Source organism: Amphibalanus amphitrite, unplaced genomic scaffold (assembly GCF_019059575.1).
Source record: "Amphibalanus amphitrite isolate SeventyFive unplaced genomic scaffold, NRLGWU_Aamphi_draft 000934F_arrow, whole genome shotgun sequence".
In the NCBI taxonomy this organism is placed as follows: Eukaryota; Metazoa; Arthropoda; class Thecostraca; order Balanomorpha; family Balanidae; genus Amphibalanus; species Amphibalanus amphitrite.
Window position 1 is genome coordinate 195,913 of NW_024882428.1, and position 23,890 is coordinate 219,802.

At 56.9% G+C, this 23,890-nt stretch overlaps 1 protein-coding gene across 1 annotated transcript; it reads right to left on the reverse strand.

Annotated features, from left to right (window-relative positions):
* Positions 1-4,609: 4,609 nt before the first annotated feature.
* LOC122368258 (dual specificity protein phosphatase 10-like) lies at positions 4,610-23,749 on the reverse strand. Its single transcript, XM_043342021.1, has 4 exons — positions 22,859-23,749; positions 12,523-12,719; positions 12,130-12,277; positions 4,610-5,380 (listed from the first exon to the last, which is right to left on the reverse strand). The coding sequence occupies exons 1-4, from the start codon at positions 23,631-23,633 to the stop codon at positions 5,043-5,045; spliced, it is 1,458 nt and encodes a 485-aa protein (XP_043197956.1). The 5' UTR covers positions 23,634-23,749; the 3' UTR covers positions 4,610-5,042.
* Positions 23,750-23,890: the final 141 nt, after the last annotated feature.

A 23,890-nucleotide genomic window follows, 5' to 3' on the forward strand; every position in this document is an offset into this window, starting at 1 on the left:
TAAATTATTCACAATAAAATGCTCAACTGTTTGTCCTTTCAGCGTGGCAGCTAAGGTAACGACAGCAAAAAAGTTAAGGCTGACAAAAATTGCATATTGTTAAAGTTATAGCGCAAAAATGATATTTTAATGGTTTTTAGCTAAAAAGTGAGATATCTTGCACTGTTAATGTTATACCATACAGCACTAATATTTATACGAATGTTATGTAAGGACAGTTTAAGTGTTTGTAGTGAGGGGTGACGAGGCAGGCTGGCTTAAGTATGACATTTTTTCGAATATCGCTGTTCTAAAATAAAAATTAGCACATTGGGGTAACCCCGGGCGAGTGGCCAATCTTACCCCCAACCGAGAGCAATGCCACTAAACCACTGTTTTCCATGAGATAATAGGTACTGAGCAGGTTTGGTTTACACCTAGATCAAAGATAAATTTCGAAAATAAACATGTTATCATAGACAAAGCCAGTCATGTCACTTAAGGTCAACTAGGGTCAAACTACGTTTTTGCAGATTACGCGACAGACAATGAAGCTAGAGCTTCAAAAATGGAGTCGTTGTGTTCTTCTTCATCAGCCGAGTCGAATGACATGCAATATGATGCATTAAGGTAAAAAGAAAAATAAATTTTAAGGAATTTTAAAATACACATTTTTTGTCAATTTCGCATCACGATTTTCATCGACCTGTATTGTATATGTAGTAGACGCTAGCTAAAATGCCAGTAGTGACATAAACTCTAAGATGTCCAGAGCTAATCAGTACCTTAATATTTCACTTTCCGTTAATATTTGGAAAACACATAATGGTTTCATCAACTTGTTGTAAAGCGCTGGGGAGGTGGCCGGCGTTACCCCTATGCCGGGCTTACCCCAGAAAAATCAACACTTTTTTAAAACTCGATCTTCTCAACCTTATACTTATTCCACAAAACCGAATTTTTGGGAAAACACGGCCAATGAACTTAGGTAGCTAGCAGGATATCAACATTTTATACAGCATGTATGGTATGTAATAAAAATGAAAAAGAGCTTACTATGCCGGGCTTCCCCCGGCTTCCCCTACAGGGGGCACGACCTGCAAAATGGGCCCCTCATGCCGAGGGGCCCCAGGCCCCAGCCGAAAAAGCTGCCCTGCATGAACTCACATGGGCCTGCTGGGGCCTGAGATGGGCACTCCTGGTCTTTTCAATCACCATGTAATTAAGCCCATTTTTAGATGGTGTTCGGCGGTCTAAAGATTAGGGGCTCAGATGGGCCCCTCAATTCTAATGGGGAGGGCACGGGCCCGCGTGCCTCTCCCCCTTGTGTCCGCCCTTTACCTATGCACCAATGGTACTGAGACTTTCGTCGCAAGCGACAGCTTTTTACGCGAGTTATTTACGATAACTTGAGGGGGTTCATCCGACCCCCCCCCCACCCCCTATAAAAGTGAGAGTAAACAAGTGAGGTGAGCGAGTTTATTTGTGTTTTAACGGAAAAACTCTATTGCTCAATCGGAAGTACGAGCGACCGACTCGACCCCACAGGACATTTTACGTTCGAAGTGACCTTGTTAATTTTGGTTCAATTAGGTGCAATAGTTAAATCCATTACCTAGTTATACGATTCTTATATTATAGTTAAATCTAACGATTTAACGTTGTTAAATCGGCAATTACTCGGCCGATGGCACAGAAACTTAACATTACCTATAGGTGGGCACCCATCAGGCAATGCATTTTTTACATACCACGACTGGGGTGCTACTGCACGTGCGCACGTGCAATGGTCATTTCCAGTCTCCAGCTCTCCAACGACTAGGCTGATCGCCCTCAAATTTGGCACACTATTTGGGGCGGTTTGCAGGGGGCGGGCAAAAAGCATAGGTATGCCATTTATGCGTCGGGTTAAGACGTCGCTACTGGGCTGAGTGTACGGAACAGCCCCTTACGGCACGGAAAATATTTAGACGGTTTTCAACGTCTATACTCGAGAAAACGTTTTCCTAGAGAACATTAGAAACATGTTTAAAGTCATGTTAAACAAACCCCGTGGGCATTTTACTTTAAGGCATTATCACTTAGGTATCAGTCTCGGTGCAGCCCTGCATATACCTAAGTGCATAAGCGTATGAATCTAATGGGAAACTTGGGTATCATATCGCTTGAAGTTGAATCCGTTTATTAGTCTCACTTTAATAAAGTCTCCTTTCGATCCTTCTACCATCTCGAATTGAACGATTGATGTGTATCGGCCATTTCCATGCACCCTGACCTCAGTAGAGCCATACTGGGTTTCGTGCAGCCAATTGTAAACACGCGCAGTACCCCCCCCCCCCCTCTGTTGAGGATGACGTCACTTCACCGAACTGGCGGCACTGCAGTCCGGCCCAACAACAATGGCGGCGCTCAGTGCACTGATGGCATGGCGGCACATCATAGTGACATCATCACTGACGAACCGGCTGCTCCGTCAGCCCCCCCCCTCCCCCTGCAGTCTGCAGCACCCCCTGTCTGATGCCGGGCCGCGGAATGCGCCCATACAGCGCACTGCACCGATGGCGCCTCGGCGATGCACGGAACAGCGCAACTGTCAAGGTTATGCCGCCTTCTGCGAATCGGCGTTGAGTGGCGTACAGAGACGTTAAATACCAATCAATTTCATAGATGAATTCAACTCTTCTTACCGTCTTCCGAGCCATAAACTCACTGATTGATTAAAGCTCATGATAGGTAGCTTATTGGATGATCAGAATCAATTATCAAAATCACCGAAAGCCTATTACTAATAAAAGCGGAAGCACAAACGATCCGGAATATCGCCTGCACCGTTTCTTGTGTTACCATTTTCATCGAGAGCGAATATTGGTCATGCGTTTATGAGCGCACCTTTCCGTCAGAACGGGCTTGAAGGGCACTTTGCGGAGTGGTCCACTTATCTGTCACGTTTTATCTGCTCAGGTGACCGGATCGTGACTGGCGACTTGTCGGTGAATCCAGCGACGCACCGACAGCCGGATGTGGAGTGACGTAAATAGGAGAAAATCACCAATTAAAAACGCCAACCGCTGCACGTTTTCCCGGCTTAATTATCTACCCCCGGTGGATGGTGTTAAAGCTAAGCATTGGAGTGTGATTAAAACGGTATAATTAAAACTACGCCTAACGTCTTACATGTAGGGATAGGAATGCAATATAAGTAGGTACAATAAATGCATCATTTAATGAAATTAATTAATTAGTGATTCAGGTGCCAACCTGAAAACATGCTACATCCAGATTTTGACTATGCACATAGACGGCTGCTGCCGAATAAAACAATTTACACATCCACTTCGCTTACGATTCTCGTCTTCCTGGGACAACATAACGTCTAAACTGCGGCGCGACTCACTGACTGAGCGCCCCCGTCTTTTACGACCACCATGGAATGGTTCGGGAGTGTCTGTGATGTGAGATCAGTCGTCGTCATTGTTGTTGTTGTTTGTTGTGTACGTGCTTCAGTCCGTTGGACCAAGTAGCACTCGGGAGCTCAGTCCAGCCCTACTCCCTTTATGTTCCGCTGACATCCAGACTGCATCGCCTCTGGATGCCACCACCGCCGAGCCCGCATCGTCATTGACCACGAACCATCTCATGTGATCGGACCTCGTCCCGGCTCTCTCGACTGCGGTAAGCGCGCGGGGGTAGATACCGTCAGCGACGCGCGGATCGCACCTCCGATCACAGCAGATAACACCGATATGGCGCCCACTGACGTCAGGTGACGTGACGTCAGCGGCGGCACATGACGTCAGGGAGCACGGCTACATCACGTGACATCAGCACGGTGACAGCACGTCCAGCGGCGCAGTCGGGGTGACGGGGCCAGAACGGCACAGCAAACACTGACGATGTGGCATCTCTGTCGTGCCCTGTTGGGTTTTATCAGCGTGCGTTTATTTAGTTGTTCGTTTCTCTCTCGTGGTTGTTTTCTATTGTTCAAAAGTACGTGACATTTTGCGGTCGCACAATGTCAGGTCGTATAATGACGTCCACGTCTCATTAGTAAAGCGCTGGCGAGACATGAAACAGTTGCCGGATTTAAAGCTGAGAGCTGGCTCCGGCTTAAAGGTCTACAACTTTTTACTTTATTTTATACCTTTCCGCCATTTTAATTCATTCTCAGTGTTATACTCAGTTGGAACAACACCAAAGATCAGGAAAAAAATCGGGAAAGGGTTTTGCAGCCCCCCCATTCCGTTTCTGCGGCTCTATATCGGTACCCTTAACGAACAGCTGCTGGCTGATCTGAATACGCAGGTCTCCGCCGCCCCGGCCGAGTCGACCTGCTGCGCCAGTCCCAGCCGCCATCCACGGCGGTGCAATTCCAGGAACAGGCCCCGCTCGCCGCACTGCTGCCCTTGGCGCAGGAAATCTGGCCAGCCAGCCGCAGTGACGTCATCACCTGTCCCAATGACGTCACCACCTGTCCAGTCATGCAGCGCTGCACCCCGCTCTCCCGGAGACGGCCTATCATGCTCGACGGTATGGGAGACAGTTCGCCCAGTCCCGGAGACAACCCCTGCGCAGAGAATTGCCCCGGAGGCAGCCCACGCGCGCAGCCCAGCCTCCCAAAACACATGACGGCTATCGCAACAGGCACGGTGTTTATTTGCACACATTTGTAGGTGGTATAACATGGTGAATACCTCTGTAAAACGTGACACACGACATCAATGCAACTCGCACACGACTACAAAGGCACAGTAAAATAAATAGGGATGCATACCAGCAAGGTTCGAAGAGAGGCACTGGGGTCGGGCCGCGATCCATCTCCCTTCTAGACACGGGCGAAGAGACAGTTCTAGAATTCGCTGCCGCGAGGGGAGGGTGGCAGACAATACACCCCTCCGGCTCTCTCCGCTCCCAGGTATGCGCTCGGATGGCACTCTGCGGGCCGGCCGCGGCGCCTCGAGCGCCGTGCGGCCGAGCCGCGGCGGCGCCCTTCAAGGAACCGGCGCACGTCCCGATGACGTCGCCGGCTGAGATCAGGCTGGACAGGGTGCGGCCGCGGCCGCCGGTCAGCTGGTGCACGTCTCCAGCGGCCGGCACGGACTCTGCTGGCCGGATGGCGCGGTGGGTAGCCGGCCCGCCGCTGCCGCTGCCGCCGCCGCCGCTGCCGCCGGGTCGGTAGGCGCAGCGCGGCCCTGCGGCTGCAGACAGCGCTCCCACTCGAGCAGCTGACCCATGAAGTTCAGGTTGGGACTGATGATGGGCCGGCGCGCCTTCACCAGCTGGTAGGCCTCCACCATGCTCATCGGCAGGCACTTCATGATGTAAGCGATGGCGATGGTGGGCGAGCGTGATACTCCGGCCACGCAGTGTACGAGCACGCGGGTTCCCAGGCGGCGGGCACAGTCTGCAACAGAGACAAAGTAACAGTCAGAACACAGACACATCAACAGCCACAAATATAGACACTCTGGCCGACGTCAGAGTTCGCGAGAAAGCGGTTCCGGCTCCAGCGTATCTGCCCCGTCAGGGACCGATGCGCACGCCTGCAGACCCACCGGCCATCGGTCTGCATTTCATTCAATAGCACGCTCAGCGCCGCCCCGAATGAACACAACTAACGGTCCTACGCCATAGAACACAGACGACAGTCACAGACAACGTGTTCAATCACACTGAAGGTAGCGAAGGCCAGGATGTAGGTAGGTAGCTTAGCTACCTTTGAGTGATGCTGTTTTATTTCTTCACACACGGGGTTTTCTGGTGTGACTTTATTATGAAATAACTTATGTCTGTCCTCATGCTCTTGTCTCATTCAGGTAGGTGCGATCATCAAAAGAATCACATTTATTCTCCCGGTGGATTGTCCCTTGTCATGCTCGAGCAGGCAAATGCAGCTAGGCGGCGAATTTGCGCGACTTAGTTACTGAAAAGATCAGGTGATGTAATTCGCTCTGTATGGCAGTACGGCTTTATTCGCGTCACGAACAGTGATAGCATCAGTGCAGGGAAAATGACGCACTGGACGGGACGGGACGGCCGCGGTTCCAGATTCAGCTGCGATAGTATGGAGTCACCCAGGATACGGAGAAGCGGCACACAATATTTCCTGGCCGATATTTCCATGGGAGCGGACGGAGACGGACGGTAAAGGCGCAAACGTCGCCTCCTCGGCCGTCAGAACAATTTAATTAGCGGTTAAATAGTAGTCACTTCTGCAACACCTAGGGCGGACAGAAACATCTCCCAGCGACAGCGGCGTATTTAGAAAATCGCGAAGGGGGGGGCCAAGGGTTTGGAGGGCGCCACCTCACCCAAGGAGGGCGCCATACGGTCGCGAGATAAAAAATCGCTCAGTGGGGGTTGGGGGGTTGGGAGGCGTTTTTTACCATGCCACCAGTTTTTTTTTTGCGTAACCTCGTATAGGTCGTGCTGCATTGATTTTGCATCGTGTGTATTCTTTATACTCCAGGTCACAAAAGGTCAAGTGTTCTTGAAATGCTGCGCCGAAGGCGCGCGAAATTTTTGAAAACAACCTTTTCCTCCGCTTTTTAGGCACGCCTTTTATACGATCACTGTTCAAAGCTCCTCTCGCTCTTTTACCAAATTTGAAGGTGTAAAAAATACCTAAGGTTTGGTCGGGCCGCTGCCACACAAACTGTACAGAAAGCTTGGCTCATGGGTGTCGATGTATAAAAGTTTATTGGCGGTGGCATATCTACGCACCAGATCACCGTATCGGATTGATACCGGAGCGCGAGATGCGTAAACATCATCCAAATTACCTCAGACCAGCCTTCATAGCCTTCTCACAGATGCATACAGTGTACCCACATAACCAGTTTCAATCACCGAAACTTCAGATGCCTGCTGTTGCGCCCGAACCTGTTGACAATACTTAATCGTAATCCATATAGATGCCATGATGCACGTAAAGTAGGATCAATCCGTTAAGACCAAAGACGTGTTTTATGCATCGTAGAGCGTAGATAGTTTTGGTAGGTATAGATACTTCATTCATTGTGCTGAATGCACGTTCATTTGTGGCAGTTTTCACAGGCAAGACATCAACTATGTGCAATAGAACGACTAAGTTGAAAAACATGCCAAAGGAGTAAATAAATGATAGGAGGGCAGCGATCAACGGATGTTGCCAATAGGTAGAAGGGCTGCGATCCACAGGAGGGCACTAATAGGTAGAAGAGCCCCGATCAACATCCCGAGTTTCGACAGTAGGGCACCGATAGGTAGGAAGTTGGCGAGCAGCAGGAGGGCGCCAATGGATAGAAGGGCAGCGATCAACAGGAGGGCACCAATAGGTAGGAGGGCGCCGATCAACAATCAACAGGAGGGCGCCACGAAGTAAGAGGGTGGCGAGGAACAGGAGAGCACCAATAGGAGGGTGGCGATCAACAAGAGGTCGCCAATAGGTGGGAGGGCGGTCATCAACTGGAAGTCGCCAATGAGCGGAAGGGTGACGATTAAAATGGGGGTGGCAATGGTGAGGAGGGCGCCTTTGCTCAAGAGGATGACACGAACAGGAGGGCGTCTGTGCGGAGGGCGCTGGTCAACAGGAAGGTGCCAGTGGATAGGAGGGCGGTGATCAACAGGAGGGTGCCAGTGGTTAGGAGGGCGGCGATCTACACGAGGGCGCCAATAGGAGAAGGGCCCCGATTAACATTCAACAGGAAGGACTAGGGAACCAATAGGTAGGAGGGCGGCACTGAACAAGAGGGTGCCAAAAGGGAGAAAGGCGGCCTTCAAAATTTCACATGAGGGCTCAATAGGTAGGAGAGCGCCAATAATTATGAGGACGCCGATCAGCAGAAGGGCGGCAATGTGTAGCAGGGTGGCGACCTACAGGAGGGCGCCTTCGGGTGAGAGGGCGCTTATTTACAGGACAGCGGCTTACATAGGCGACCACCGTTACGCTTAGAGAGCTACAGCCTACAAATGTGGTTGGAGGGCGCCCGAGGGAGCCCTCCAACCGTATTTGGAGGGCGTATTTGGAATGGGCGTCCTCCGAGGGCGCCCTCCATCCGTATTTTCCCTGTAAACACATTCGCGATTGGAGGGCGCCCTCCAGTCGCGATTGTTTTTCGATTCGATTATATCACAATTGCATTTGCGATTGGAGGGCGCCTTCGGCGCCCTCCAATCGCAAAGGGCGCCTTCGGCGCCCAAGGGGGGGCCATGGCCCAGTGGCCCCCCCCTGCCTACGCCCCTGCCCAGCGAGTCAAACGTATATGAATCGCTTTAAATGCGTCCAGCAGAGATTTCTCACACATCCAGCAGTGCTCATCACAATGAACAGGAAAAAATCTGCCTACACAGTCAACAAGCAGCAGCAGATCTCACAGAAGCGACCGACACATCACTTCGGTCCGAGCACCGACTATTTGTAACATGCTATCGACAATGAGTCACTGACACAGAAAAACTGCGTAGGTCAACGCCCATTGTCAACTGTCTCACCCCTCCCCCCTCTCCCCGGTTCCCCGGGGTCCATTGTCTCCAAGCCGTGGGTCCCCGGGTTCGGGGCCGGCGCGGACCGGGTGCCACAAAGGCTGGCCTGGGCACACCGGATCCAGGTCAGCCGTTTCCTCTGAGAGCTGAGTCACCCGGCCGGCCGACCGACACGCAGTAAACAGCCCCAGGCCACGGCTCCGTCCGCCCGTCCAAGAAACATAGCGCCACAACGCCAACGCGTTCCATGAACGAGTTACCTGGCTAAAAATGTCGCACGAGTTTGTCGAACAAAACAAAAGTCGGATGTTTGTTTCTGAACATTCGTATTACCTACATACGAGCGGGCTTGTGTTTTTCTATTGAAGGGGTTAGCCGTCCTGCGATTTAACGGGACGTTTCTTAGACTTAAGATAAGCGCCTGGACCGGAAACAGATTTAAGGAAATCTGTAGTTAACTCCCACACTTCGTTCGATCTCGTCCGTCTGCGTCCGCAAGAGAGCGCCAGGTAGATACGCCAAACAGGCACGGCAACCTCTGCAGCATCAGCCAATGTCATGACCTTAGGCCAGGGACAGGTCAGGGAGATTCTGAATAGAATCTATCGCTTTGCATCAGCGCAGGGTGACCAGAGACGCACCGTCTCACACTGGCAGCACGCATCTATGCATACATTCCAGTTCCATAGGAATCCCAATTTCCCAATCGAGGGACAGCGGCTGACCCCCAACCGTGCATCATCCGCACCCCACGGGAGGTCGTGCCAGCATCGAGAGGGTTCTCCACCCCGGCAGCTGGCGGCCGGCCCGAGTCCCCCGCCGGTGGCGACGATGCTCGGCGCTGGTGCGTCGGCACCGGGTAATAATAGCCCGGCCGCGTGTCCAGCCACGGCTGCCCGCCGCCGCTGCCAGCCCGGGCTAAATTCGCCGATAATGTTGTCATGCCTGGAAGGTGCGGCGCCAGGCGCGGGCACAGGGCCCGCTCGGGGGAGGGGTCGGGTCACATGGTCCACCAGGTGGATCGCTATCTGAACGAGGGATCGTTATCTCAGCCCGACACGCCACTGGCACAGAGCCGCCCTCTCCCCTCCGCTACACTGGAGCCGCCCCTGCGCGCACGGTGACTCAGCGGCGATGACGTCACGCCGGCTGGGCCAATGGGCGCACGGCGTCCTCGGTGAAAGGCCGCCGAGGATGACGTGATGGCCCGCTGAGCCGCGGAGCTCACATCACGGCGCCGTAAAAACGCCACGGCGCAGGGCACGTCCGTCCGTGAATGGGCGCAGCGCCGGCAGCCGGTCATGCGGCGTATGCGCCTTACGTCACCGGCGACCAGATACGGCCACCTCTGGTCTCTATCGCCGGCCGGCAGCCTTATCGCCCCCGGCTGCGGTAACCGGGGGTAAAACCCGACCTACGAAATGTTGACCGATAGCTACTGAGCCTCTTCAGTCGGCTCATCGGATAGCCGTCCCCGGCTTAGATCCCCGGTGAGTCAGGGAGGAATGCGATGGAGAGCGCTCAACGCCCGATTCGCTCACGGCAGCCCGCAGCGTAGGTATAGCTCGATCTGAGCATGGACCGTCAGGTCTTGGGTGAAATAAAAATCCGACAGATCAGTTGTCAAGCACATCAGCCAGCGATGCATGCCATACAAGCCAGAAGGACAGACGAGCCGAAAAGACGAAAACTCAGCATTTCCCGGCACCACCCCTGTCCCCTGACATTGGCACTCTGTGAGTCTGTCACCGGCCCCCAGTGTCATCTGTCATCAGACAGCTGACATCTGGCTCTGGCCACGTGACCGTCTCTCGGTGTGTCGGGTGACTCACCTGGCACACCTGAGCACCCCCCCCCCCCGCCCTCACAGGGGGGGGGGGGAGATAGCGGCCGCGACGCACCCGCTATCTGACGCCAACGGCGCGGTGGCTGAAGCGGGGTGGTCGACTCTGTTCGGTCACGAGACAGCTCCCGAAATCACCGAGAGGTGAGAGTACCTTATACCCGAAACTGAGACACATTGCCTGAGTAAACCGTCGGAAGGTTTGTCCTGCACATATCTACGAACCAACATCTTTCGCATCGAGGTGCTCGACACTCGACAGTCTCCATCCGTTGCATTGTGTAAATATCCTTCAGGTAGCACCGATACGAGCATCCGTCAGTGCACTTGAACCCGACTGCGTCGCTGTGAGATCGTCACGAGTACGGAAGCCAGCTCCCGGTGACAGGTGGCCGGTGACGTCAGTGACGCCCGTCACGCTGACGTCAGTGACGCCCGTCACGCTGACGTCAGTCGCCACAGCAGGCTGGGCCGGGAGCCAGGCCTTGTCAGACCCATGTCAGGCCCTGAAAGCCGGTCGGGCGGTCCGTCGGCACCGGTCACTGAGGGCGCATGGGACGGACTGTGCCGCAGAGGGGAGATATGGATGAAGCGTGGGCTCCCAGCAACGTATGAAACAACCCTGGTGACTGGCAGAGCCAATGAAAAGAAGGAAAACATCTGGATAACAAGTGCATCTGATGTAAGTACCGCCATCAATTCAAAATCAGATTATTGATTGATCGTTCAACGTCCTTATGTGAATCATTCGAAAGTGATAGGTTCAACGACTAAACAAATTTCGGACCGATGGATATCAACAATATAGCACATCCACATGTACTGAAACTGGCACGAATCTATCGGCCATTGGTGGCACTTGTGCGTCTGACTCAGCGTTGGTACCGGCTCAGCGCTGCACCAGTAACCGAACTGTCTGTCATCGCTCAACGCAGGCGCGCTCTGCGCCTCCCAACTTCAGCCTTAACCGACAGGGACGGCACACGCCGTAACCGACATCACAGACAGACAGACAGACAGACAGACAGGCAGACGGACGGATAAACAGACAGACACGCGGGCCGCCGTCGGCGCGCAGCTGCGCAAAGTGAGTCATCGTCGACTCGACGACCGTACTACGGACACGTGACTCTGAGTCAGGCCCGTCCCCGTCCCCCTCCCCCTGACCGCACGCAGGTGCCGGCGGCGGCGGCCCAGGTGTGGGCCGGGGTACTGAAGGCCTGGTAAAACGCGCGGTCTGCTGGTGGGTTAGAATACATGTCTATTGAGCGGTAACGTCCCGTCAGTACCCCAGCCGGACCCGGAAGATGGGCAGCCAGTAGCACGGGCACGCGAACGCCGATCTCACTACCGCGTATCGCAGGTGATAAGTGGCTGAGCATGTTTAGAAACGCTCAGAGCCCACGATTCATCCGGGATGGGACTAGAAGGCAGCCACACCTTAGCTGCCTAGCAGCTAGAATTTAATATTTTCCCACGCTATGAGTCTGAATCCTCGGCTACAAGCTTCAACGATACTAAACCAAAGGCACCTGGCCCAGGATGTGGATAAAAAGTCAACATGAAACTCGTTCCTTATTCATGCAACAGAAGCACCTGCTCAGCTAAAATACCCAAGCTAGAGTAAATAGCCAGCTTTATATCGCACGTAAACAAATTCGAGGCTGATGCAAGAGCTCAGGTGTAAGCGAGGAAACTCCAACTCTTGAGTCGGCTTGTGAGGGATGCCCCAGGATAATAACAAAGTGAGGGAAGATAATGGAAAAGAAAGAGACGGAGAGAGGGAGAGGGGAGACTGGAGCGGGAGGGGGGAGGAGGAAGAGCCGAGAGAGGGCGAGAGCACTCACCGATAAACTCGACCGCCTCGTCGAAGTACTGGCTGATGTTCTGTTGGCCCGAGTCGGCGGCCGGCAGTGTTTTGTAGCTGATGCCCTGCTGCTGATGGTAGCCCGGTACGTGGGCAGTGACGTTCAGCACACGGGTGATGCCGCAGTTCTGCAAAAACCCGCACCGCTCAGCGACAGGCCGGGGCCGCCGACAGCGAAAACCACAGCTATAAGGTGCAGACGCCAAGTGCAGAAAGGCTACAAAACAATGAGAGAAAAAGACGTGAGAACGGCAAACCAAACACGTTTTGCTGTCTAAAAACACGGTGATTATTTTAGATTTGCGTAACACAGTCACGGATATTCCACAGCACCGACAGTATCGTCAGTTCTCTACCAACTATCGCCGCCTACCTTGAGGCTGTCCAGATCCTTGGCGTCCTGCTGGTTGCCCACGTAGAGGAACGGCAGGATCTGCGTGACGCGCGCCTTCTCAATCTCATCAGCCCGCTCTCGCAGCTGGGACGCGCAGTCGGGCAGGTCGGTCTCGACGGGACGCAGCTCAGAGTCACACTGCTCCGAGAACTGGCGGCCGAACTCCTCCATACCGCCTGAGGGCAGAAACGGACACCGACGGTTAGCGAGTGAACACGCAGACAAAACGACACCTTTTAACAACACCTACCATCTTCCTTTGGACTCCTCATGCATATTGCAGCTAGTCCTAACTGCCCACAAGTGTCTCTGTTGAGTCCTGAATCTGATTAACTGGCTAAGAGTGTCAATTACGGTTCAACATTAGGTCCGCCTACCGAACAAAAACCCGATCAGAAAACGCCATTCCCAGTGCATACGTCCCGACCGCACCTCGCACCACGCCGTCGCCGGCGGCGGCGACACAGGTGTACGTCGGCGGCGGCCGGGTCACCTCCCGTTGTACCGGCGCCGCTCGTCGATGACACGTCACCCCCAGCTGGTCATACGTCTGGCACGCCATGATCAAACGCCCGACCAAGGTCGAAACGGGGTGACACTCATCGACACACACACACCAGCCCTTACCATGCTACAGGTGATGAGTTATTCGGTTTGCGAACGAATTTTATGTGTCAAATATCTTTCGAGCCTATAGTTTATGCGGGTTTTGCGTACATGCATGGTGTCCGTTATTCGCTTTGTGAGTGCGTGTCGCGTGCGGAGAGGACGGACCGACCAGACACAGATAGCGCAGACGCAGTCTCTATCGGTCCACTAGACAGGCGGGTCACTGGGTCAACAGGGACACTCGTGGACAGTCAGGACTACTCGACGTCCAGCTGTCAAAATCTGTATGCCTTAAGCGTCATTGGGTGATGTGTGAATGCGCGTCGAGTCGTACCGAGTCACGCCAACCCAACCATCGCCGAAGCAGATTCTTTGGAGCACAAATCACACTAGATCAGAGGAATTATCTGACCGGACCGACTGCTGATGATAGAGCGACCGCGGCAAATAGCCGCAGCTTCATTAGGCGATCATTAGCGGTTGGCCACGGATCGCTCTCATCAACAGTGCCGGTTCGTTACAAACCGCCACAGAAGCGGGCAGGCCTGCCAACTGCGGTGAGACCCAAGGATTAAATCTATGGGCAAACCTGGATGTCTACCTAACTCTATCCTTCCCACATACCAATCATGACTCATGAGGACAAGTTGGAATCCCGATCAGCATTTGATGTGGAGACGCAGCCGATGTTGAATGTTGGCATTAGGAGTAAATCATCATGCTGACATTGTGTGCGACAGCGCCGTGCCACATCGTTGCACCACCCACCACCCAGGAGCTCTCCCCAGTCGTCTGCGTCGGCCGGTGAGTCAGCGGCCGGCACGCGGCACCGTTACTCCGCGCAGCGCGACCGGCCGGGCGGCTCGGATGGCAGCCGCTGCAGCCGCGTCGCGTGCGTGCCACTCGGCGGCACACACTCGGTCGGTCGGTGACCTGTGACAAACAGCCGCCGACTGCAGTCGCTCGCCGTGACGACCGACCGAGCCTCCGGGCCGCTGACGGTGTCGACTCGCAGTCAGAGAGCTGAACAGAGCGGCCAGAAAGAGGCAGATGTCCACCTGTTCTATGCATCGCGCGATCAAAGAGCCATCACCAGTCACCATCGCTCTGCAGTTAGCGCTATGCATGGATCATGAATGGGAAGCTATAAACCACTAATTCGCAACTTTACGCTTCCGCTTGCCTTCAGCGGGACTCGGGTGCAGATGCTGCTGCTCGAAATGAATGAAATCACCGGCGTAATTCTGCCCACTAATGGAATTCCGCTCCAGACGCAGCGGTACAGTACTGTGGTTGAATCGGTACCGCTGGGTGGCCGCTGGCCGCTGTCCCGATCCCATGTGGGCAGCTGCTCTCCCTTGGCCCCCCAGGCTACCCAGACGGGTCCAAGGTGAACAGGAAGCGACCCGCCCGGCGCCGCCTCCTCTCCGTGGCCGACCTCCTCAGGCAGCCGTGTCGTACTGGGCCAGAGAAACGTGCGGAATCGACTCAGAATCCACGAATGGGAGGCACGACGGCGCAACTCGCACATAAACTGCAAGCGTAGTACCTATAGGCAATAGGCATAGCTGTTCCGAGCTACATCAAATATCAATATCCCAAACAAAAAACTATCGAACTTTCGGCAATTTTGAGTCATAGGTACACGACAGGAAACTGGCTTCTCTGAGTCACACTCCACGCTAGGTAACAACGTGTGCCTCGGAAATCCACCTCCCCACCAAAGGTGACTGTGACGGTGACTCACAGCGCACCATACCGACAAAGCCAACGGCAAGGCGCTAACAAAGGTCCTCCACACCGCAACACCGTCTCGAGGAGGTTCCGGGAGGTCGCGTGGAGGCCGCCCGTTCCGGCAAACGGTGAGGCACCCGTGTCGTCAGTCTCGAGGACGGGACCGACGCGCCGACCACATTTGGTTCGACGTTCACTGGCGGATCCAGACTTGCGTTTTGGGGGGGGGGGCCAACTCATGCAGGAGCCAAACCTAGGGTACCCCCAAATCCTGTTTTCTCATCGGATTTAGGCCACTTATTTTTCGTCACAGCCCTGACACTATGAATATTTTTTTTAAACTAAAAATAAAAATATATAAATGGTAGCCCACCCGACCCATGCCTTTATATTACTTTGTAAACACTTACCATTGCTTTTGTCGACCAGTTAACCCGCTTCGAGTCAGTGCTTGGGGCCCTTTGCGGGCCGGGAGGTGGTAAAACGGGAGGTGGTCTAACTCGGCTCCTGGGCCAGGCACTGATTGAACTGTGCTTCATTATCGCTTGGGGGAGGGGGCAAACGGGCCACTTTAGGCCTCTGGGAAGGGGGCATGGCCCTAAATGCCCCCTCCCTGGATCCGCCAGTGTAAGAGACCATTGGAGCTGCAGTTGAGTACCTCAGACGTCAGGGTACGTCCTCAGATGTATAGGACTCGCATGGAGACCTCTTATGCTATAGTGGACTGAAAGGACCCAAAGGAGCCTGTCTAGGGCTCCCGGAGATAGACGTGGGCCCTCAGAAGCCCGCCAGAGCCCCCAATGAGGGATAAGTGAGGGATACCAAGTGCCTGCAATTGCATATTGCATAAGCCATAACGCCATTACAAATCAATATAATATGTACCAGTGGCAGATCCAAGGGGGGCCACATGGGTCATGACCCCCCTTGGTGCCCGGGGGCACCACAGGCCTGTCAGGGGCACCACCGGCCTAGCAGGGGCACCACCAGCCTGCCAGGGGCACCACAGGCCTAACAAGGGCACCACGGGCCTGTGAGGGGCCCCACAGGCTTGTCAGGGGCACTCCAGGTCTGTCAGGGACACCAGAGACCTGCCAGGGGCGCCGCCGGCCTCGCAGGGGCACCATGGGCCTGTCAGGGGCACCACAGTCCTGTCAGGGCCCAGGGGCACCAGCGGCCTAGCAGGGGCACCACAGGCCTGCCAGGGGCACCACCGGTCTAGCAGGGGCACCACCGGCCTCGCAGGGGCACCATGGGCCTGTCAGGGGCCCCACCGACCTCGCAGGGGTACCACCGGCCTCGCAGGCATCACGGCATCACGCAGGGGCACCTTGGGCCTGTCGGGGGCATCACGGGCCTGTTGGGGGCACTTTAGGCTTGTCAGGGGAACCACAGTCCTGCCAGGTCCCAGGGGCACCAGCAGCCTAGCAGGGGCACCCTAGGCCCGCCAGAGGCACCACAGGCCTGCCAGGGTCCAGGGGCACCACAGACCTACCAAGGGCACCACGGGTCTGTCAGGGGCACCTCAGGCTCCCGTGCCCCCCCCCCCCTGGATCCGCCAGTGATGCCACACCACGCGAAACACCGCCAACTCCCAGCTACCACGCCTTAAACACGTGCCAACAAGTCTTTTTTGAAGGTCGACTCCACTCGCGCAACTTTTGACTGACCCTCACTGCTACCATATTGCTTCCATATACTGCTGTGGAAAGCTTTACTTCATCAAGTGGCTAAAAACCTCCACCAAGGTATATTTTCTTAGCAATTTTTCTTACGTTTTGGGGGGGGCCAAACAGGCCACTTTAGGCCTTTGGGGGGGGCCATGGCCCCCGTGGCCCCCCCTGGATCCGCCAGTGTCGACGTTCACGATCCCAGTGAGCCATCCGATGACTCCCAGTCCCCACCCAGTCACCTTTGCCACGTGACAGAGGCTGGCCGGCGCTCAGCCTCCGGAGATTCAGCTGGCAGCGACGGCGGTGAGTCAGAGTTTGGGCTCCCGAACAGACTACCGACTGCGAAACGAACCAGGCCCCTTTTGCAAGGGAGCAGTGGCCTCTCGACACCAACAACAGCCTCAGGAAGTCGGCACGACACGGCCACTGAAACGTCGACAATCACTCCTTATCTGCCAGGAAGGAAATGGCCGGCGCGGTCGGGGCGGGTCTCTGGCGGGCTCTCCCTTTCTCTTGTTCCTTCCTCCCATAGTTCGCTACAGGAAACAAGGTGGGGGGGGGGGGGATGGCGGCATGACGCCGGCGGGTGTGCGTCATTGAACACACGCATTGACGGGGTGGGGAGATCCCCTGATGACGGTGAGTCACTACACTGGGGGACCGGGCACCCTCACCCTCGAGCAGCTAATTGAAAGCCAAACTAGGGGACTGCGCCCGACCGGCAGGAGCCGCCACCCGGCACTAACGCGATAACACCACAAATCAATTGCTGATTCAGTCAGAGTATTATCCAGTTACCACTCGTCGAGCAGGCTGTGCCAATGGGAGATGGAGATGGACTGCTCCCCACCAGGCTATATAGTATATAGGCTCCCCACCGCCACCGCCGCTGGCAGGCTTGGAGCGAGTGTCGATACACAAGGCCAGATACGCGAGCAGCAAAAACACGCCACGCGGAAGCGGCCGGCTGCTGGGTCCGGGCGAGGTCGTCTGGCCAGGTGGGAGGTCAGTCGCTGTCCGGCTGCTATAGTGCTGCAGACTATTCCTCCCCGGGGCGGACAGCCATCGCATTAACGTCAGAGGGAGCTGGCGACGAGCCGCGTGTCCAGCACTGACGTAGGTACACGGCTTTCCATAGAAAGACACAATCCAGATGCTCCTTCTTTCATGACTGAACAGATGAGAAAATTAGCATGGCACTGCGCCTGAATCGTCTCCTACAGACAGCAGGTTGCGTACAACTTCGTCGTACGCAACGTACGCTTTCTCGGTGATGGAATTTCCACTCGGCTGTAACGTAACAGTCGCTGTCAGGGAGCCGCCGCGCCGGCCCAGTGCTGACTGCAGGTCACCAGCCAACGCTGAGCCTGAGGACGGCCCGGGCCGGTCCGAGCGGCTCCACGGCGTCTCGCGCCGGTCCGGCGACCCGCTCGGAACGGTGTCGGTGCGTGACCAGGTCAGACGAACGAGTTCCGGTCGGCCCAGCTGGTGGGAGCGAGCCGACCGGCGCTCCTGCCTTCCCAGGCCCGCGCCGCGACCGAGGAACGGAGTTCGGAGCCGGCCGGACGGACAGGACAGGCACGGCACAGCCGAACGAGACAGAACCGGAAAGGACATCAATGCGAACCGGACAGCACAGCCGGCCGGCCGGACAGACAGAAGAGCATGAAGTCAGCACGGACGACGGAACCGTGACCGCTGACAGGACAGGAAAACGCAATGCAGTATTACTACGCAACATACCGGACAGGCAGGATGACACAGCGAGTAAGCCGCAGAGGCAGTGGGAGGAAACCATAGCGGCTAAGCTCTCACATCACCATTGGGCGTGATACACGGCCGGTCGACCACACCGGAACCCGCAGCATCACTGGGTGTTCCACAGCCACCGGAAATGAATATCGGAAACGAACTTCCGGACAGGGATCGGCTCTGCCCGCGGCGCCCACACCGCGCCTGTGCGTGGCCCCGCTTCCGGTTCTGGTGCGAGCCACCGGACGCACGCGCGTGTCAACTGACGGACGCGACACCGGGTGTTGACGGCGCCGCGGGATTGACGGGGGGGGGGGGGCGACGGGAGGTGCGAACGACAGACCGGCGCGGCGCGGGCTCTCTCCGTGCGGTGGGGATGGGGCGGCGTGGGAGGAAGCGGAGACGGGTGCCGGAGGCATGTCGACTGTCGTTTCCGGGTTCTGACTACCGTGTTGCCTGCTCGCACACAAACGGCGCACACGTTCCGTCTCCATTCACCTGGGGTCTCCGCCGTATTGACACGACCTGACACAACACCCGTCAACAGCCCGCCGCCGCAGCCGACAACGCCACCCGTCAACATGACCATTGTAGCTGTCAACTACAGAGCAGAAGGCGGCAGAGACGCGCAAAAAATGAACGATAAACGACAACACATGACAGATACCCATGTGCTTTGATTAAAAGCAATTCCAAAACGTCCAAAAGCTACGCGCTCGTATTCAAATGTCAAGAAAGCTTCCTCATCTATGCGTTGCCTAAAAAAAACGATATTCTGAAGGTGACTTTGAATAGTCAGAGACCCGTCCGTAAAGAGAATCATCAGCCCCGTGCCTGCCATAGCGGCCGGTGCTGGTCGTAAAGTGTCACCCCATCACCAGTCTGGTGCGGACCGCTGCCGCCGTGTCCCGGGCTGCACGCTCCGCCGGCCGTCACGCCGTCGAGCACGGCGGTCCCATTGAGCCGGACGGCCTGAATGGCGGCGACACCGTTACCGCGTTCGGGACGGACGGGAGAGCGACCGGTCCCGTACGGAGCGACACGAGCTGACGGCCGGCTCTCTCCCGTCTCCGGAGCGGCGAGAGCTACTGCCGGATGTCGATGAGGGGCCTGAGCCGTCCCACCAGGTCAGTGCCGGGGTCGGTCAGCTGGAAGAGCCTCATGCAATGGATAATGGGCCTAAGCATTGAAGTAGGTAAACAAATATGCAGCTTCCAAGCAAGTCAACAACCAATAGCTTACTGTCTTCCGTGATCGCTGTTATCTGGATCCACATAGCATCACTGTACTGAGCTTCGTATCATAGAAACGCGAGCGGTACAGTGGCAAGGGGTACGGGTGAGGTTTGCACCAAGCGGCAGCTCCGTCCCGGACTCGGGAGTGCCGTCGGCCGTCCAGCCGAGGGCTGCAGCGCTGTGCCGGCCGGTGTGTCGCGGGCGCCGCCCACCCGCCCGTGCGACGCCCACGACAGATGGCCGCCAGATGGGACACGCTCCCACGCGACACGGCGGCGACAGCAGTCGCGAGGCGCCGCACCCGGCTGACGGTCACCGCCTGCAGCAGGGCGGCGCCCGAGCTGCGGGTATGATCACCGGGAGCAGCCAGCCGCCCGGAGAAACCGCCCCCGCCCCCGCCGCCCACCGCCCGGCCAGGTCGGTAGAAAGCGGCCGCGTCGAGCGCCGACGGCCCGGAACAGCTTTTCCCGGAAGAAAGTACGGCGTTTTCTTGAGAGGAGGCTTCCGCTTCCGCGAGCGGGCGCCTTTCACAGAGCGGTGGTAAATGATGAAACGCGAAGCAAGTGCCAGTCATGAGCTCAACACAATGGGCCAAATCATGACAGACCGAGGAGAGAGCTGATAATACACCAGCGCATAGCAGGCTGTCCTGTATTGTGCGGAAATGCGCCAAAGGCACGCATTCTTTACAGCATGGTCAGCGCCATTCAGCCTGCGATTGGCGGTCCGAGCTGAGCTAGGACAGTGCCGTTGCAGCCGCCAGCGGGGCCCATAGAGAAGGTGCAGCGTAGGAGTCGTCCTCTGACGACCTTCCCAATGTCAGTCGATAGCCCGGCTCTCTCGGCTCGTGCGACACGTGCCTGAGACGACGGGTGCGACCTCGGGACGCCCTGGACACGTCCCGGCGCCCACAGGACGCCCTGGACACATCCCGGCGCCTACAGGACGCCCACGGAACGCCCCGGGCGCCGCTCTGCAGCGGCCGGCCGCACCTGCCCGGAAAGTCCGCTCGGTCCGAGCGTCGCAGCGGTGAGAGACAGAAAAAAAGGACACCAGGACGTTCCAACGGCCTCTGGCAGCTGACCGGCTCTCCACCGTCTCATCACGTCATGAACCGGCTACAGGCCAGGGCAATGGAGAAAATGTTATCCAAACTGAGGCGATGGACTTTCAAAATGGCGTAACTACATCAGGTATCCATGATAGGTATAGTGTGCTCTTTAAGACGAGAAAGGAAATTCCAGCCAAGGCTCGAGTTGAAAGAGTTCTAAAAAGTCCGAAAGCAATCATGGTAGGAGTAAGGCCGACAGGACAGTGTTTGTGTTGCATAACTCGGCGCTACATTGTCCACAGCGGGGACTGAGACTCGGCTCGCGCGCTGCGGTCTGTCAGACCTGCCTGGCGCGTCCGGCCCGAGCCGTCTCCGTCTCCAGCCGGCCGAGCGGCGAGTCTCAGCGATGAGGTCACCGCTGGCTCGCAGCGGGCGGCGCAGGTGGCCGGCCGGCCGGCCCAGAGGCCGAGCGGGTGACTGCAGGCACGCCACTGCACGGAGCGAGCCGCTCGACCAGCCACGCGCCGCAGAGCTCACGGTTCCACTGTTCAGAGCCGCCCGACCGGCCACGCGCCGCACAGCCCACGGTTCCACTGTCCAGAGCTGCCCGACCGGCCACGCGCTACGTCCGAGAGACAAGTGATTCAGCCGGGGATCGCCGCCGCTCCCCATAACAGGAGGCCGCAGCTCCTTATGGGAGAGACGGTCGATCCGCGGCTCCGCCCCGGCCAGGGCTAGTCGCGCCTCGCGCCATCCATCTGTTTATCTTTGGATGACGTATAAGGAATTCATTCAGATTCACTTCAGCGACATTTACGTACCAGCCCACACGGCCTGGACGTGGAGAACTCTCCTTCAAGGGCTCCAGCCTTGTCGGCTGAGTGACTAATCCTTGTAGGCCGCCGGCCCCTCGCCATTGTAAGCGTTCGTCGCTTGGCAACGCACACGCATATGAGGGTAGGTAAGTGGGGGAGCCTTCACCTGGGCGGAGCGGGGGGGGGGGGACGCGTCGCTGGGCATCCGATCCTGCCCAATCAGGGGACAGGCGAGGGGGGGGGGGGCGTCCGTCGGGACGTAAATAGACCGGGGTGGGCAGCCACGAGCAGTGAGTCACCGCGGCGATATACACGGCGGGGCGCGCCGCGAGGGAGCACGCATGAGTCACGCACACGCACGGTCGCACCCTACTCCCCGGCCGGTCACCCAATACGGGGAGGCAGGGAGGGGACCAGGGGAGGGGTGAGGGCAGGGTGGAAGCCCGGCGAGCCAGCCAGACGGCCCTGCTGGATGGTAGTGCTGCGCGGTGTGCCGATAAATCTGTCGGCCGTTTACCGCCGCCTCTGGCGACTGCTCGGCGCGGTCCAGACGCGTTCCATGCCGGCTGCACTGGCCGCTGGCGGTGCGGCGCAGTCTGCCGGACCCTGTCCGTGGAGGGGTCAGGGGTCGCGCTGAGTCACGGCGCGGCGGTATGCCAGCGAGCGGGGTCGCCGGTCGCCGGTCGGCCGCTCGGTAGGCACCCCAGCGGATCACATTCACAGGCCGACTCGGCGTGACGTCACCGAGCCGTTAGTCGCCCAGCGCCGCCAGTGACCTCAGCCGACACCGGGAAAAAGGGTGCAGTGACGTCAGCCCTTCTCAGAAACCTGGCCGCTCGACAATCAAATCACAAACAGTGCAGAGGTTCTGATGAAATATGACGGACCGACTTGACAAAACGATTGCGGCACCGGCTTTCCCAGAGCCGAGGCGCTGTCCCTCGGTGCACGTGTAGTAGGTATGACTTTATTTAATTAGGTACAGAACCGTTATGACTGACTGTCCAAAGTAATGCGCATAGGACGGTCACTGGAAGGTGAAGTCTGAAGCGGAAGCATAAAAAGATGCTTGGAAATGTGTAGATGCTCCAGGGAAAAGATGCTCCAGGAAATGTGTAGTCTTCCCAGAGTCAAATTGCTATTGGAACCCACCAAAAACCTCGCATACACCCAGCCCTAGGACTCTCCTTGCCCCCCCCTCTCTCTCTCTCTCTCTCTCTCTCTCTCTCTCTCTCTCTCTCTCTCTCTCTCTCTCTCTCTCTCTCTCTCTCTCTCTCTCCCCGCCGTCCTCGGGGTCGAGTGGTGACGTCACTATGACGCCAGCCGCTCGGCGTCTCGGACCCCTTCTGCGCCGTGGCGCCGCCTCGGCTGGGTGGTCTATTTTCACTGGTGATGTCACGCGCTCCGCCGTGGGGAGGAGGCGGCCCAAGGCGGCCCTTAGCTCACCTTTGAGCAGCACCGGGTCCCGGTTGTCCTCGAGCAGCGCGCTGAACACCATGAACAGCGGATGGCCAGACGGCAGCAGCTCCAGGTCCGAGGTGCTCTCGTCACAGACGATGAACTCGCGGAACGTCCTGCGCTTCAGCAGCTCCTTGGCCTCCTTGTTGGAAGCCAGCTCGGCCAGCGAGGCCTTTCCCAGCTGCAGTCGTCTCCGGTTGAAGCGGTCCATGCAGTTGAGGTTGATGGCGCCCTGGATGTGAGACGTGTTGAACGCCATGAACGGTCGAACATCCAGCAGCACGAAGGAGTTGTTGCCGCCCGAGGCGAGCCGCTTGGACAGCTCGGCGCTGCTGCACTGGCGAGTCCGGCTCAGCACCATCGTCTTTTTCATCTCCGCTGCCTCGGCGCTCGGCGAGGCGGGCAGGGAGCTGGTCACCGGCCGCGGCGCCACTGGCACGCTCGCCTCGCTCGGCGCACTGATGCTGCGGCAAAAGTTCAGTTTGAGACCGTCTCGCTTGGCGTCACCGCTGATCATGGCGGTCTGCGCGCTGCACGCTCTCCCCACCGGGCCGCGGCGTCCACTGGCGGCCGACGCCGAGCGACCAGCGCCGGCGGCCGCGCGGCGAGGTAAACAATCAGCTGACTGCGCTCCGCCGCCGCCGTCAGCTGGTGATTCACGCCGAGGCCGCCGGCCAATGGGAAGCCAGCGCCGCCCGCTCGCCCGAACGGCAGGAAATAGACAATGAATGGGGCGGGCTCGGCCCTCGGTACGCATTGGCATTGCAACACACTACACACAGTGACATGATATTTGGCAGCCCGATTTAGTACCCTACATTGCCACAGAATCCAACCATCGTCAGCTGCCAGGAACAAGAGCTAGCCTGCGCCTACGAGACTCGAAACCTGACTGCGAGCATCGTCCGCAGGATGGTCCTCGCTGATGATGGGCAAAGTAATCGGTCGTGGACAAATACTCATAACGAGCCAAGGTAGCTGATAACATTTTTGCGCGGTATTCGACATAGGCTTCAAAGT

Coding starts and splice junctions, on each gene's coding strand:
- LOC122368258 (XM_043342021.1), bottom strand. CDS start 23,633: ATGCCAATGCGTACCGAGGGCCGAGCCCGCCCCATTCATTGTCTATTT. Junction 12,720..22,858: donor GGACCCGGTGCTGCTCAAAG/GTGAGCTAAGGG, acceptor TTCTGCCCTCAG/GCGGTATGGAGGAGTTCGGC. Junction 12,278..12,522: donor AGGATCTGGACAGCCTCAAG/GTAGGCGGCGAT, acceptor GGGTTTTTGCAG/AACTGCGGCATCACCCGTGT.